This window comes from Protopterus annectens, chromosome 7.part0 (genome assembly GCF_019279795.1).
Source record: "Protopterus annectens isolate FY-2018-M chromosome 7.part0, PAN1.0, whole genome shotgun sequence".
In the NCBI taxonomy this organism is placed as follows: Eukaryota; Metazoa; Chordata; order Ceratodontiformes; family Protopteridae; genus Protopterus; species Protopterus annectens.
The window spans coordinates 117731351-117745146 of record NC_056739.1 but is presented as its reverse complement, the minus strand read 5'-3'; the positions used below and the strand labels follow the sequence as shown (position 1 = coordinate 117745146).

Below are 13796 nucleotides of genomic sequence, written 5' to 3'. Positions count from 1 at the left end.
CATTAACACTGATTACAATCCGGGTTGTCAGAGACCAAAAAACAAAACCCCCTAAGTTTGTAGTAGTAGCCCATAGTTATGACTGAGCTCAGGATGAAAAATAAGGAGCGAAAACAGAGAAGGTAGATTAAGTGAGTGCAGAGCAACAGCAGGACCAAGATTTTAGTAGGTTGTCCTTGAGAGATTTTTTGAAGCTGTAAGTGTTAGAGATAGTTCTTAAGCATAGAGGCAGTTTATTCCAAGCTTTAGCTACGGAGTGATTGCAGAGAAGTTTGCCTATGTTTTCATTAGGCTTATGAATTTCTAAGAGGAGAAGATGAGAGCTTTGGAGAGTACATTTTGGGGAGTAGGGTGAGGGGAGGGTTGAGAGAGCAGGAGAGGAGGAGGTTCTGTTTAGGATGGCGTGAGATATGTGTAGCTGAGGAAGAAGGAGTTGTTGCCAGAATTCATGCCACTACAGGTTTTTTAAAGCTATGCAGTAGTGGGAGCTGTAGGGGAGGTTGGCAGCAATCTAGCAATTTTATAAGTGTTTTCAAGTTTAAGAGATAGACTGGATTGTATGTTAGTGAGGATAGGTGCAGTGTACAATAGGGTGGACAGTAGGAAGGCCTGAGCAAGAGAATGTTTAGCTTCATTAGTGAGATATTTTTTGTGCCTATATAACATCCCTAGATTTTTATGGGTCTTTTTTGATAGTGTGTTGAGTGTGGATGTCAAATTTAAGTTGGTCATCGATAGTTACACCAAGCAGTTTTGTGTGGTTCCACAGAGATAATTGTGTTATTTAGGGAGGTGATGGTGAAGGTATTTTTGTGTTGTTGTAGAGATTTTGGGAGGAAGAGTAGAAGTTTAGTTGATTACAGGTTACCCAGTGTTCCACTGAGAGAAGTGATTCCTGGGTAAGGGTGAGGAGGTGGGAAAGATTGTCAGAACAGGACATAATTGTAGAGTCATTGGCATATTGTATTAAGGAGGAGTGGGGGCAGGATGTGTAGAGGTTATTGGTAAAAATATTAAAAAGCAAGGGTCCAAAAATGGAACCCTGAGGAACCCCAGTTTGAACAGGAAGGAAGGAAGAGGCAGAGAGCCATCTGATGGATTGGAATCTGTTGGAGAGGTAGCTGGAGAACCATTGAAGGGTGGTGTTGAGAGATTAAAGCTAGAAAGTTTAGATAGAGGTAGTTTGTGGGAGACAGTATCAAAAGCTTTCGACGGGTCAAGGAAAAGACAGAAGACTAGCTTGTTGTCACAAGATTTTTGCAGTGGTCTGTGTAAAAGAAATGAGTGCTGTAGAAGTGCTGTGATGGGGGTGAAAAACATGCTGTGTAGGGGTTAAGAGGTTTTCCTGTATAAGATGATCAAGAAGCTGTTTACGAATGCATTTAATTCAATATTTTTGAAAGGGGTGATAATATTGCGATAGGTCTGAAGTTAGTGGGGTCTGAAGAGTTACCTCTTTTGTGCAGAAGTAAGATAAAGTTTCTTCCAAATTTCATGAACTGTGCATTCTTGGATAGATCTAGTGATTAAAATAGAGATGGGATAGGCAATAGATTTAGCAGCAAGTTTGAGGAAAAGTGGAGGTAAGTTATCATTATATTCCTTTTTGGTGTAAATTATGCATAGATAGAGAAAGAGCTTCAATAGACCCTCTTCTGTCAGATATATTACACATTTGCAAGTCCAGTGGTATCATAAATACCCCTTCAAGGGATCTCAATCTCTTTTGCGTAATAAAAAGAACACATTGGATGGATAGATACATATCACAGAGAATATCACTTCTATGAAACTGCCTTCCACTCTGCACAAAGCAAAATACCTTTCTTACTCTGTCCAAACATAATTTGGACAAATGGATGGGTAACTGCAAATTCACACCTGGGTTAGCACCCTTGTTCCTCATGGATAGGGATAATGTAAACATTCCTACTTATCCTTGTTTGTCTTTTCTCTGGGTTTTTGGTATGTACAATATACAGGCTAAATACTACCAAGGGAATCTAAGGCTTGGCGTCTCAACATCCTCACAGACTAATAGCCTGGTAAGTACCTCTGAGCTTGTATGTAATACTCTGGCACTCTGCAAATGAAAAGGAATTCTATACTGCCTCCACCTCTTTTCCCCTAAAATAACAAGGCATTTACCAGGATTTCTATTGACTTTTTATCTAGTTTGGTTAATCATTCAAGCCTTCATCTCCTGACAGGGCAGCCAAATGGTTCCCAGAAGTCATATAGCTCAAGTGGGTTAAACTTAATCATTTTTATTAAAATTTGGTTTTCAAGAGCTGAGAAAAAAATGCCTCAATAGGCAAAAGATGTTATTTTCAGTAAAACAGATTACACTGAGCTTGACAGATGCACTTCAGCTTGTTTGGTGCAGTTTGGAAATGGTATGACATTCCTTTATTTGAGAAGAAGATCCCAATTCAGACACCATGTTGCAATGTTACCCAGTAATAACAAATAGTCATGTCAGATATGTCAAGATACACCAGCATTTTATTAAAATTATCTCAAACATACTGGTATCAGGCTCAAGATAATAGCACATTATGAAATGCAAACAGTCTAAAAATCGAAATGTTACAAATAGTACCTAAAGTAGCAGTAACTATAGTACATTTTCATTGTATATACAAACTGTAGCTATTTCACTTATCTGGAATGAGAAGGTAAGAAAGAGTGTTAACATTGGAAGAGAAGTTCTACACAGTAATGGTCACCAAAAAAAGGAGATGGTATATGGTGAGAAAGATGTGCTATTTGGGTTCACTTAAGTCATATGCTAAGATCTGTAGGAAGATCAAGTAGCTTTTTTCAAGCATGATTACTAGTTTTTCTATGAATTTACTATTAACAGTTATGTTACAGATTTGGTCAAGGAGAGAGTCCAATACCCTTGGTGTAAGGACTAAGAAAGATTTATCCTTAAAGACTGTTAGTAGGTCTAGCTGGGGCTCTGTTGCCCTTAGAATAAAGCTGATAGTTGTATTCTTTATGGTACATGGCTAACAAGCATAGTAGAGTCACTGTAAAGGTTTTCATGAACAAGACAAAGAAGTCATAGGCCTGTTGAAGAGTAACACAGTCATATTCATTTTCAGGCAAGAGCAGGCTGAATCTGAAAATTTTGTTGCAGGGAATTTTAAGGTCTTTGAGGGTTTTCTTGAAGTTATGGACAAGTAATGGTAGGATATATTCTAACAGTGATTTTACTGGGTTTTTGTTAATAGCATTTGTTTTGTCAGTGGTGCGGAAGTGTGAAATGTTGTGGTATCCAGCTAGGGTAGAATTACTGTTTGCATTTACGATGGTGGTGTATAGTGACATATTTAATCTAGGATCAAGAGTGATCACTAGTTTAACACGGTATATCCGCTGATTGTTTTAGAATAGGAAGGTTACAGAAAACAGGCACTATGTTTAGTTTTTGCAGAGTGCCTAAGAACATTACTTTGGTATTTCTAGCACGCACGTGCACACACACACACACACACACACACACACACACACACACATATAACATCTATATTTTAAATAGATATACCTGCAGCATACTTGTATTTATGTGTATATATGGGTTTGCATATGTGGGTGTATGCATACACAAACACACACACACACACATATATATATATATATATATATATATATATATATATATATGAGTGTGTGTGTGTGTGTGTGTATAAATGTGTGTACACACACACATATATACTATATATATATATATATATATATATATATATATATATATATACATACACATATACTGTGTGTGTGTGTGTGTGTGTATGTGTATATATATATATATATATATATATATATATATATAGATAGATATTTACTTGTTATACAGATGAATATATATGTATAGATATGTATGCACATTTAATGCATGCATATAAATAAAAATCTAACTAAATATACACACGCGCACGTGCACGCACACACACTCACAGACACACACACACACACACACACACACACACAGACCTATGTATACATTTTTTCCAGATTTACACACACACTATATTTTTAAACAGTATATGCAGCCACATCGTATACTGTAATCTTGGAAAAGGTACGCAGGAATTAAATCTTCCCAGCATTAATTATTTTGCACAAACATTAGGGTTGCCACCTTTTCAGTTGCCCAAAGTGGGAAATTTTTTGTAGAAACGTGAGATTTTGCAGGACAAAACATATATATATGCTAATGCAAAGGACAGAACTTTACTTTTTGCCAAAATAGAAGCTTATTCTTATAGCATGTGAGTTACTTATTCTATTTCTCATAACGTTTAGGTGTTTTGGATGCAAAATAATTGTTTTATGCAACTATTAAAGAAAACTTAAGAAATATGTGTTGTCCTAAAATCTCAGGACATGTGTTATTTTTTAGTTTTTGTTTTGTTTTTTTTTCCCTGCAGAACACAACTGCCCAAATGGACAGTTGGTAAACCATACCTCTCAACCTCTTAAGAGCAAAAAATCTGGACAAAGCTTAAAATGATGGGGGGACAAATATGGACAGGTTTTAAATATTGTCTCTTACAAATTTAGAGAGTTGATAGAATAATAGGTTTTGCATTAGCATGAATTTTCTGAAGGATATGGAGTCTTAAACTCAAATGTTTGTCATTATTCAATGGTTTCAATCCTCCGCTATTTGACAGAAAGGTAAATATGAGGCGAAAATCTGCACAGTTGAAAGGTGTGGTAGTAACCCTACACACCATACATGATCTTGGAAAAGATACACAATAATAAAAAGTATCGAACTTTCAAATGTTACTTCCAGGTGCATCAACTATTCAGGCGCTGAAGGGAAGTATACGTATTGCGTAGGGTCCTTCCAAGAATCAGGAAGTCGCTGTGCTGTGCGCATGCTCTTTCTCTTTTTTCCTTCAGGCCCGATTTAGGCAGTAAAGGTACGTTGGGGATAGCCGATTATTTTATAATCTTTATTATATCCTTCCCATCTGAGGGTTGTACAAGCTGTTACTGATTAGGGTGAGAATGTATAATTCCTTGAAGTCAGCTGTTGAAGTAATTTTTTAAATGCCCCCCCCCCCCCTTTCTGTGGTACTGTGTTACTTTGAGGTTTTATTAAACGGGTGGCCGTAATGGGAAAACGGAGTTGGGAGTAGTGAATAATAGAAATGTTGATGTCCAGAAATGTTATCGAATGTTGTTCTAGTAACCTGTAAAAACTGTGTTGCATAAGTTGCTTTTTGAGGCAGGGCTTCCTTATGTTGTCTGTACTGCGCTCCACAATGTTGTGCCCCTTCTTAATGATTTAAAAAGGGTAGCAATATATGTATATTATTGTATACTGTATTGACGGACAGCTGCATAACCGGTAAATACTTGTGTTGATATTCTATTGTACTTGTAAACTGACCAGGTTTTTGCTCCATATTGTTTTGTTGGAGTTTTTAGCAGATCTTTGAGGATTGAAGTCACGAAGTAAAGACGCATTTGAATTTCAGATTTTATAGCCTTTGGAAAATGCATGCTAATTCAAAACCTGTTGCTTTTTGAAAATTTAGAAAGTTGCCAAAGAATACTTCAAATATGCTCTTGGGCCCCCCCCCCCCCCCCCCAAAAAAAAAAAAAGATTTTTTTTTTGGTTTTGTACAGAGTTCTTATTTCATGTATAGTTGATGGTCTGATGTCACTGGGAAGGCACTGCAGCTTTATTTTCCCTTGGGTTCTATATCTTCCCAAAACTGGCTATGATGATTTTCTTCAGCATTCTCATGATTCTATACAAATATAAACCTTGTGAGGGTAGGTGGCACTTTGACAAGTACTGGTGTAAATATAAACCTTGTGAGGGTAGGTGGCACTTTGACCAGTACTGGTGTTGTGATCATCCAGAACAAACTTTATGTTGGAGTTCATGGAATGGTGGTGGTGGTCATGTTAAGGATTACTGTATTAATGTGTATGATATAGTTAATTTACATTGTTAAAATTAATTTTGAATGTATATGCTATCTCTTTGTGCATCTGCTTACTGTATGCATGGTTTTTGTTTGGCCATAGACATGGGTAGTTTTGGAGAAAAGTAACACTCAATTGTTTGTGTTGGTATGTTCTTGGACATGTTATTTTGACAGTACTGTTGCTCATGATTTACAGTGCATATGGTAAAGTATAGGCTCATTTGCTCCCTTGTATGCTTGAACTGCTCTTACCAAGCATGTTGGGGGAGGGGGGGTACTACCCTTTTCACCCAATCAGCTCTATAGAAAGCACACAGTTCTCAGCAAGTATAACAGTATATTTAACAAGGTATCAACCTTGCATCCTAGAAGGTAACAGTTGATCTATAGAAGTAATCTTGTTGGTGACCCTTTTATACCACTCCAAAGCAGTGTAAAATTTCATAGTGATCAGAGTAGGTGTTCATCTTGCATGTTATCCAAACAAATTGAGCATATTGCGAGAAGAAACTTTTATTGCTTATTTGTATCATTTATTTGTTCAGTTTTTGTCTGTGATTGGATTGTCTTTATTTTAAAAAAATGGCTCTGTGTATTTGTAGCTGGTTTAAACTGTGATCTTTTTGAACAGTTCATTTGGGTTTTTCTTTATTTTAGAGTACATACAGTTCAAGGTGTGTAGTTGCAGTCGCACATCTTGTTTCCTACTATTTAGAGTGGGTATGTCTGTTTATAAAATTCTTGGATGTGGATTTGCTGCTGCATTTCCTAGGGGGTTATCTTTTCTTCCCACAGTTAAGTGTATATAGTTTTGTGTAGAGTTTGCTGCTTATGTCCTTATTTAATAGAATGGGCTGGACACAAGGTTTACTGTTTCTGCTGTGATCTAAACAGAAGGCGCTACCACCTTCATTGGTTTGAAGAGGGTGTGCCGAAAGCCTGGTAAGTTTAGTATATGTAGAGTTGACTGTGGAAGGGTACATTTATTGATGCGTTTGTTTCAAGGTTTATAGTCCTTACTTTGCTCTTGAAATCTGCATTATTTTTTGTTTGTTTCATGCAGTTGAACATTTTTTCCTTTTTAGAGTTAAACTTGACCAAAATGTTTGTTGCAATTAAAAAAGTCTGGTTGGCTAGCTGTATGATCAGTTATGATTAAATTTAGAAGAGCCCTAAGTATCCAAGTGTTTGTGACTGTAAATGTGTATAGGCCTGGTGGCATTTAATATGTTGGGTCTGTCAGTGTCAACACTGGTCTGTATGCAGAGAAGTTACTTTTCAGTGTATTGTTCTTTGTGTGTTGTGACCATCTTCTCAGTAACGTAGTCCCCTTTTCTGTCAAATTATATTATTTGGTAAACTTGTATTCTGTATCTTTCTGAGTAGGTTTTGCAGTGTCTGCCATCTTGATTTTTTGATAGTACAGCTCCATCGTACAGGGGTGTTATTGCAGCCTCTCAAATGAGCTCATTCCAACATACTGCAAACCTTTACACTTAATGTTTTTTCTGTTGGAGGCCACAATTGTATAATGGAAAAAAATGGGTTCGTATGGTAAGAATGTAGAACTTTGTGTTAGGTGGAAAACTGACTTTCTGATTTTTTTTTTCCCTAGATGTTGATGCCCAAGAAGAATCGTATTGCCATTTACGAACTCCTGTTTAAGGAGGGTGTGATGGTGGCCAAAAAGGATGTTCACATGCCCAAACACCCGGAGTTGGCTGACAAGAATGTGCCCAACCTCCACGTAATGAAGGCCATGCAGGTATTGACATGTAATGTATTCCAGATATAAGCATGATAGTTGCTGTGTGAGGTGGCAGTTGTACTGAAGGTGATGCTGGAATCTGCCCTTCTTTCATCTTGAACTATTATGTTATAGCTGGCATTGTAGTAACTGCATGTGTTGCTTTAAATCTGAAAGGCATTGTATGTTTTATTTTTGGCTATGACTTTGGAAATCTGGGAGAATTATGGGCTAAAATACTACTTCATATACAGGAAGTAGCAGTCCTGGTTTCTTGAAACCGATGGCATGGCCTGCCAGGCATGTGATTCTAAGTTTTCCCTCCATCTTTGGTTGTATATGTTTAGCTTTTTCAAAACACATCGGCTCAATCAGTCTGTAATAACTGTAGATTGTGGGGTGTAGGTGAATGTCAGTTCCTTTTTGGTGGGGGACAATTGACTATAAGATCTGGTCATTGGAGGAAGATTTGTAAACATTTGAATAGATGAGAAAGCAGATATATGGATACGTAATGTAAACAGCTTCTTAACAAGATGTGTGTAAGTATACAAGGAAACATTGCTGATAGAATGAATAGAGATGTGTGGGAGCAGATCTGGCATGAGGAGTATTTTTTTAACAAGGTTTTGAGTATTTGAAGTGTAGTGGTGGGGGTGGGAAAAGATAGAGGATGGTTTAGAGGCTGGTTGAGATTTCTAATAGCTGGGTGTGAAACAAGTTTGTGAGTGGACTGGTGTAAATGACACATTATTCCTTAGCAATGTCAGTGGCTCAACAGAGCATACATTCTACTTTGGTGCTGGAAGAGCAGAGCAGAAGACTGGATTCTTTTGCCATTCCAATTGAGTCGTTAGTGTAACTTTAGGAGAGGGTTACGTTTCTAAGAATGGCACCATTTGAGATGTTAAACCAAGATCATGTCTGCTAGAGGTGGTGGCAGTTCAGGTTGCTTAAACGCTCCCAGAATACCTGTCAGAATAAAAGCTCCCTAATTCCTTGGCTAAATTTCCTCTAGCCCTATAAATACTATCACTGGTCTCCACTGAAGAGGCCACTAGCCTTCTGCAACTAATCATACTTTAGTCGGCAAGTACTGTTGAGACACGCACCCTGTTGGCGCTCTCATCTTTTGCATTTCTCAAGTTCTAGATTATCCTGATGAGTTTAGCTGCATGATCAGTCCAACAGTAGCATTCCTGCACCCATTTTTTCCCCTCTCAGAGCAAGAGGCCTCCACTCAGTTTGTTCCCTGATGGGGGTGAAAGGTGCTAGGGGAGTGGGCCACTCTGCAGATTTTCCCAGCCCCACCCACGTAGTAGCCTTGCAAGCTCTGCATATGCCTACAAAAGCAAATTTCAGGAGTTGCATGTTTGTGCAATATCTTAACCAAGTTGGTCTGCCCTTGCATCTCAAGAGTTTGCTGGGCTCTTCATATTGCAGTAGTTGCTGATGCAGAGAGCAAAGCTGCTTCCTCCTGGAATAGGCAAACCAGTGTCAGCTGTTCAATCCACTTTAATGTACCTTTGCTGCTAGTCAAACATATGTCCTCTGTGATTACAGTCTGGGTTTTATTTTTCTGCCAATAGGGTTGGGTACAGAAGTGCTTCTTAGCCTAGAAGTCAGAATTTTCTATCCAGCTTGGGCTTGATGATTGGAAGATCCTAAAGTTTTGTTTGAGTCTTGATCTTTTTTTTTTTTTTTTTTTTTTTTTTAAGTCTCTGAAGTCCCGTGGCTATGTAAAAGAACAGTTTGCTTGGCGTCATTTTTACTGGTATCTGACAAATGAAGGTATACAGTATCTGCGTGACTTTCTTCACCTTCCACCAGAAATTGTTCCTGCTACTCTGCGCAGAAGTCGTCCTGAAACTGGCAGGCCAAGACCCAAAGGTGAGTTTTGAGTTAAAAGTTAACAGGTGTAGTGCAAACATGAAGGTTGCATATTTATTTTCATATGAGTGTGAAGTAAACGCACATTAAAGACCTTGCTTTTCAAGTTTATGGGGTTCTGTGCAGTTGTCGCTTGAAGCAGACTTACTGCACTGCATTTTTACAAAGAAATTAACTAAACATAGTAATAATGAGAAATCCCATTTGCCAGTAACCTCATGATAAAATGGGACTTCATTTGTATTTTTATAATGTTAGTGTTAAACATGTGTGGCTTCTGTTTTGACTTGCTGGTCTGTGCAGGTGGAACTTGAATCTGCTTTTTTACCAACCAGGTGGCATAATCTGAAAACCAATTTATTTTGCGGTCTGATTCATGGGCAAGACACAGACATGCAAATTTGCTTATGTGGGCATGTGTAGAAGTTAATGTATAGACAAATGCTTTAATATTGCCAAACTTAATAGGAAACAACTGTTTTACTGTATTTTTGTTCTGTTAAACATTTTTGTTTCCATGCATAACAAATTACAGATACAGTTTAGTCACAAACGTAGTAGGTAGTAGCTTCAAAGGTAAATGTCATAAGTTTCTTAAAAGTTGTTACAATCATTTGAAAAGTAGTAATTAAGATGGGTAGTATGTGTGAAGACTTTAAACATCCAAATCTTTTATTTGCAGCAGGGCACTGACTTTTCCAGAGCCGGTTGTAATGTTTTTGATCTTGGTCAAAAGTTTAGGCTGCTGTTTTGGAGGGAGCAGTTCTGCAGTTGTGCAGTAGTTTGTGCTGCGTTATTTGGAATCTTGATAAACCCTAACTTGAGTTGTATTTTATTTGGTTGCTTGGGCCAACAGTAAGTTATTCAGTGCTTTCATACCTAGTTAGTAGCCTTTTGGCTACTTTGTAAAATTATACTTTTTAGTTTAAGCAGTGAAGTAAAATGACTGACTTTGTTAATTTGATTTACTACGTGTGTGTTGCAAAAGGCAAGTGTAGTCATTACAGAAGGGCATTTTATAATCTAGGAGTTGAAGTACATGTCGCTTTAGCAGTAGAACATCTGTACTAACTTTTCCATCAGAAAACTTTTTACTGAAACATTAGCCGAAGGCAAAGGTCATCAGTAGCAAGGAAAGTAGGTTGATGGTAGTTCAAGAGAACTTTCTGGGGGTGGGACTGACCTACTAGTGCAAGGCCTTCCTTGAGGAGGTGAGACTTTCTTGTGGAAAGTGTGTCCCTTGGCAAATGCTGAGGACAAGCAGATGTGTTGATCTGCAATTAGGAAAGTATATAAAGGCACACCAATTAGAACAGTAGTTGCAAAACCACCCTGTTCTCTAAGGTGGTGCACCTTGGCGTAGCACATTCTCATCAAAGTCTTTAAAGTTCCATGGTCGGATTATACAGTTTATAGTACAATTTTAATTTAGCCATTTTTTTCTAAAACTACATAACATCATCTCCTTCTCCTTTTCCCGGTTAGGGGTTGCCACAGCAGATCACCTTGTCCACTCATGATTGGCAGTGGAGCTTTACGGTGCCGAGTTGCCAGCCCGGCACCCAACCTTCCACAGAAGGGGCACACACTCACACCTTGGGCCAATTTACAGTGTCCATTCCACCTGCAGCATGTCTTTGGGATGTGGGAGGAAACCGGAGCACCCAGAGGAAACCCACGTGACCACAGGGAGGGCAAGCAAACTCCGCACAGAAGGCACCCCAGCCGAGGATCAAACCGGAGAACCCCTTGCTGTGAGGCGGCAATGCTAACCACTGCACCACTGTGGCCGCCCAACTACATAACACCATATTTACTGCATATTGATTATTCCATGGCTGCCTCTGTGTTCATTTTTCTGTACGTAGTATATTGGTTTCATAATGTAGCTCGCTAGCCTTTTTGATTGCAGTGATTAATCTCTCTCCCTTATTTTGTATGTTTCAGTTTAACTTCTGGTATTTTTTTCTTTTTCATTTTCTTATATTCAATGTTTTCATATTTGCAATTACCATTCCTTTGTGGCGCAGATCATTAACCCTGTTAAACTGGTATAAATAGGTACAATTGAAATGACTGTATGTTCAGGTGGTATGCTTTACAGCATCTGTAAGTGGTGTTTAATTTGTGCATTGCTGCAAGTTAATGTCTTCACTTCTGGATGATCCTTTGACACCATTAAAGCAATGGGGACTTGGTAGAGGCACAGGCTAAATTTTTTAGTTAATTAGTAGCGGTGTTTTGTTTTGCTAAACTGTTGGCAGTTTGTCCATTAATTAACTAATTCACAATTACCTATTCTAATCCAGCTTAATTATAAGTGGAACCCAGTGATGTCAACACTTTCTGCCTGGCCATTAATATTAATGCTGTAAACGTGTCTCCTATTTTTCTGCATTTAGGTGCTATATTTAAAACTCTCATTTTTCAAGTGTAAAATGAACTCTACTTTTTACACAGAAAAGTGTGCACACCCAGGGGCGAACCTTGGTCAACTGGTGCCCTAGGCAAAAAGTCTCCACAGTGCCCCCATCCTGGTCTTACCTACACCATCCAGATTACTGGAAAAGTGTCCTGCTAGAGTGGTGCCCTAGGTGGCCGCTTAGTTGGCCTATGTATAAGGCTGGCTATGTGTGCATGCGTACAAATACATGCGCATTGTGTGTGAGAGAAGCCGTTTTCATTTTGAGCCTTTAGACCTCTTTTAAGGTGGAATAGAGGAGTGTCAAAAAGCCGTTGGATTAAGTTAGTCCATTTCTAGTTTGCATTTTTTTTTTTTAAATATGCCGTAAAGGCAATTCTGTAAACACTTTCATAAAAGATTCTGGAAATGTGGCCTTTGTATTAGAGCATAATCTTCAGTGAATAACTGGAACATTTCCTTTTATACTTGTGGCAGCAGTCTTTGCTTCCGCTCATCTGCAGCAAGCTTTTGAAAAACTTAGCATAAGGCTTCTCTTCCCTATCATGTCATGTGGTGATTTGTTGATGGTGAGGTGGAACAGATGGTCTAATGGAACCCTAAATATAGTACAGTGTAAAATCGGGAGAAGGGTTGGTATTAGGAAAGTTTGCAGTGCATCCTAGGAAGGTAGGGCAGGCTTGGCTGTTGGGTCCTGTATTCATCCGTACTTGTGTGCGACTTCTCCTTTTGGCTTTTCCCATTAGGGGTCTTGGCAGCAGAACAACAGTCCGCAGAACTGTTGGCAGTCGAGTTGCCATCCCGGCCCCCAACCTTCCACAGAAGACACGTACATGCACACACACTCATACCTAGGGCCAATTTAGTGTCCAGTCCACCTGTCGCATGTCTTTGGGATGTGGGGGGAAACCGGAACACCTGGAGGAAACCAACACAACTGCAGGGAGGACATGTAGACTCTGCACAGAAGGCATCCTGAATCTGACAAAGTTTTATATTGCCTCGAAGATTTGACTTTGGTACTGTCCGGTGAGTTTGTTGTGGTGGTCTTGGATTCCTCTGCATTTGTTTCAAAAATTGGTGGTCTGGGCTGATGGATAGCAGTTGAGACTTGTTGCAACAAAGAAAGGCGAATGCTCTTTTTACCAAGAATATTCCATGTATTTGATATAAGTTCTGAAAAACTACAGGGTTTTCCACAGTCTGAAAGCTGGCCTGATATATTGTGTGGCTCTGTGTATAAAAATAATGGGAGATGAGATGGTGTGGTACATAGTGATGGACTTTGTAGAGTGCTGATGTTCTTCATTCTGATTCACTGTAGTTTTTCAAAGTGCCTTACCGTGTCACTTTAGCTGATGTGACAGACTAAAAGCACGTTTTGTAGGTAGGGCAAACTCCTTTGCAGACTCGTACCCTTCTGTATTTTCACTCTGAGGAGCAGTGACCTTGGTAATGCTCAGTTTGGAAGTATTAATGATCTTATTTGGCTTGCGCAAATGCTAGTTCAAACTTAATATATTTGTTTCTTAATTTGAGCTCGGGCAATCCAGACAGTTGAGTTTTAAGCCCTTTTACATCTGTAGTGTATTTGTGAGGTTTCACTTGGGGTGGTGAGAATAGTTTGTAGTCATGTAACAAGATGTCTTGGGCAGTTAAGAGGGCTGGAGAAGCTGCAAAGATTGAAAATGCAGTGTGTATGTATCCTAGCAAGGTGGGGAGATGATTTGTGTGCACCTCAGTGTATGTGGACCTGTCAAAGGAGAGGGTAAGAACT

The 13796-nt window shown here is 38.8% G+C and overlaps 1 protein-coding gene across 1 annotated transcript in view; it reads left to right on the top strand.

Annotated features, from left to right (window-relative positions):
- The first annotated feature begins 4828 nt into the window (after positions 1–4828).
- The window catches only part of RPS10 (ribosomal protein S10), a 121622-nt gene continuing 112654 nt past the window's right edge, over positions 4829–13796 (top strand). Inside the window, exons 1-3 of the mRNA XM_044076551.1 lie at positions 4829–4940; positions 7576–7725; positions 9426–9597. Coding sequence (XP_043932486.1) covers positions 7576–7725; positions 9426–9597 — 322 coding nt within the window. The 5' untranslated portion in view covers positions 4829–4940. The remainder of the gene's footprint in view (positions 4941–7575; positions 7726–9425; positions 9598–13796) is intronic.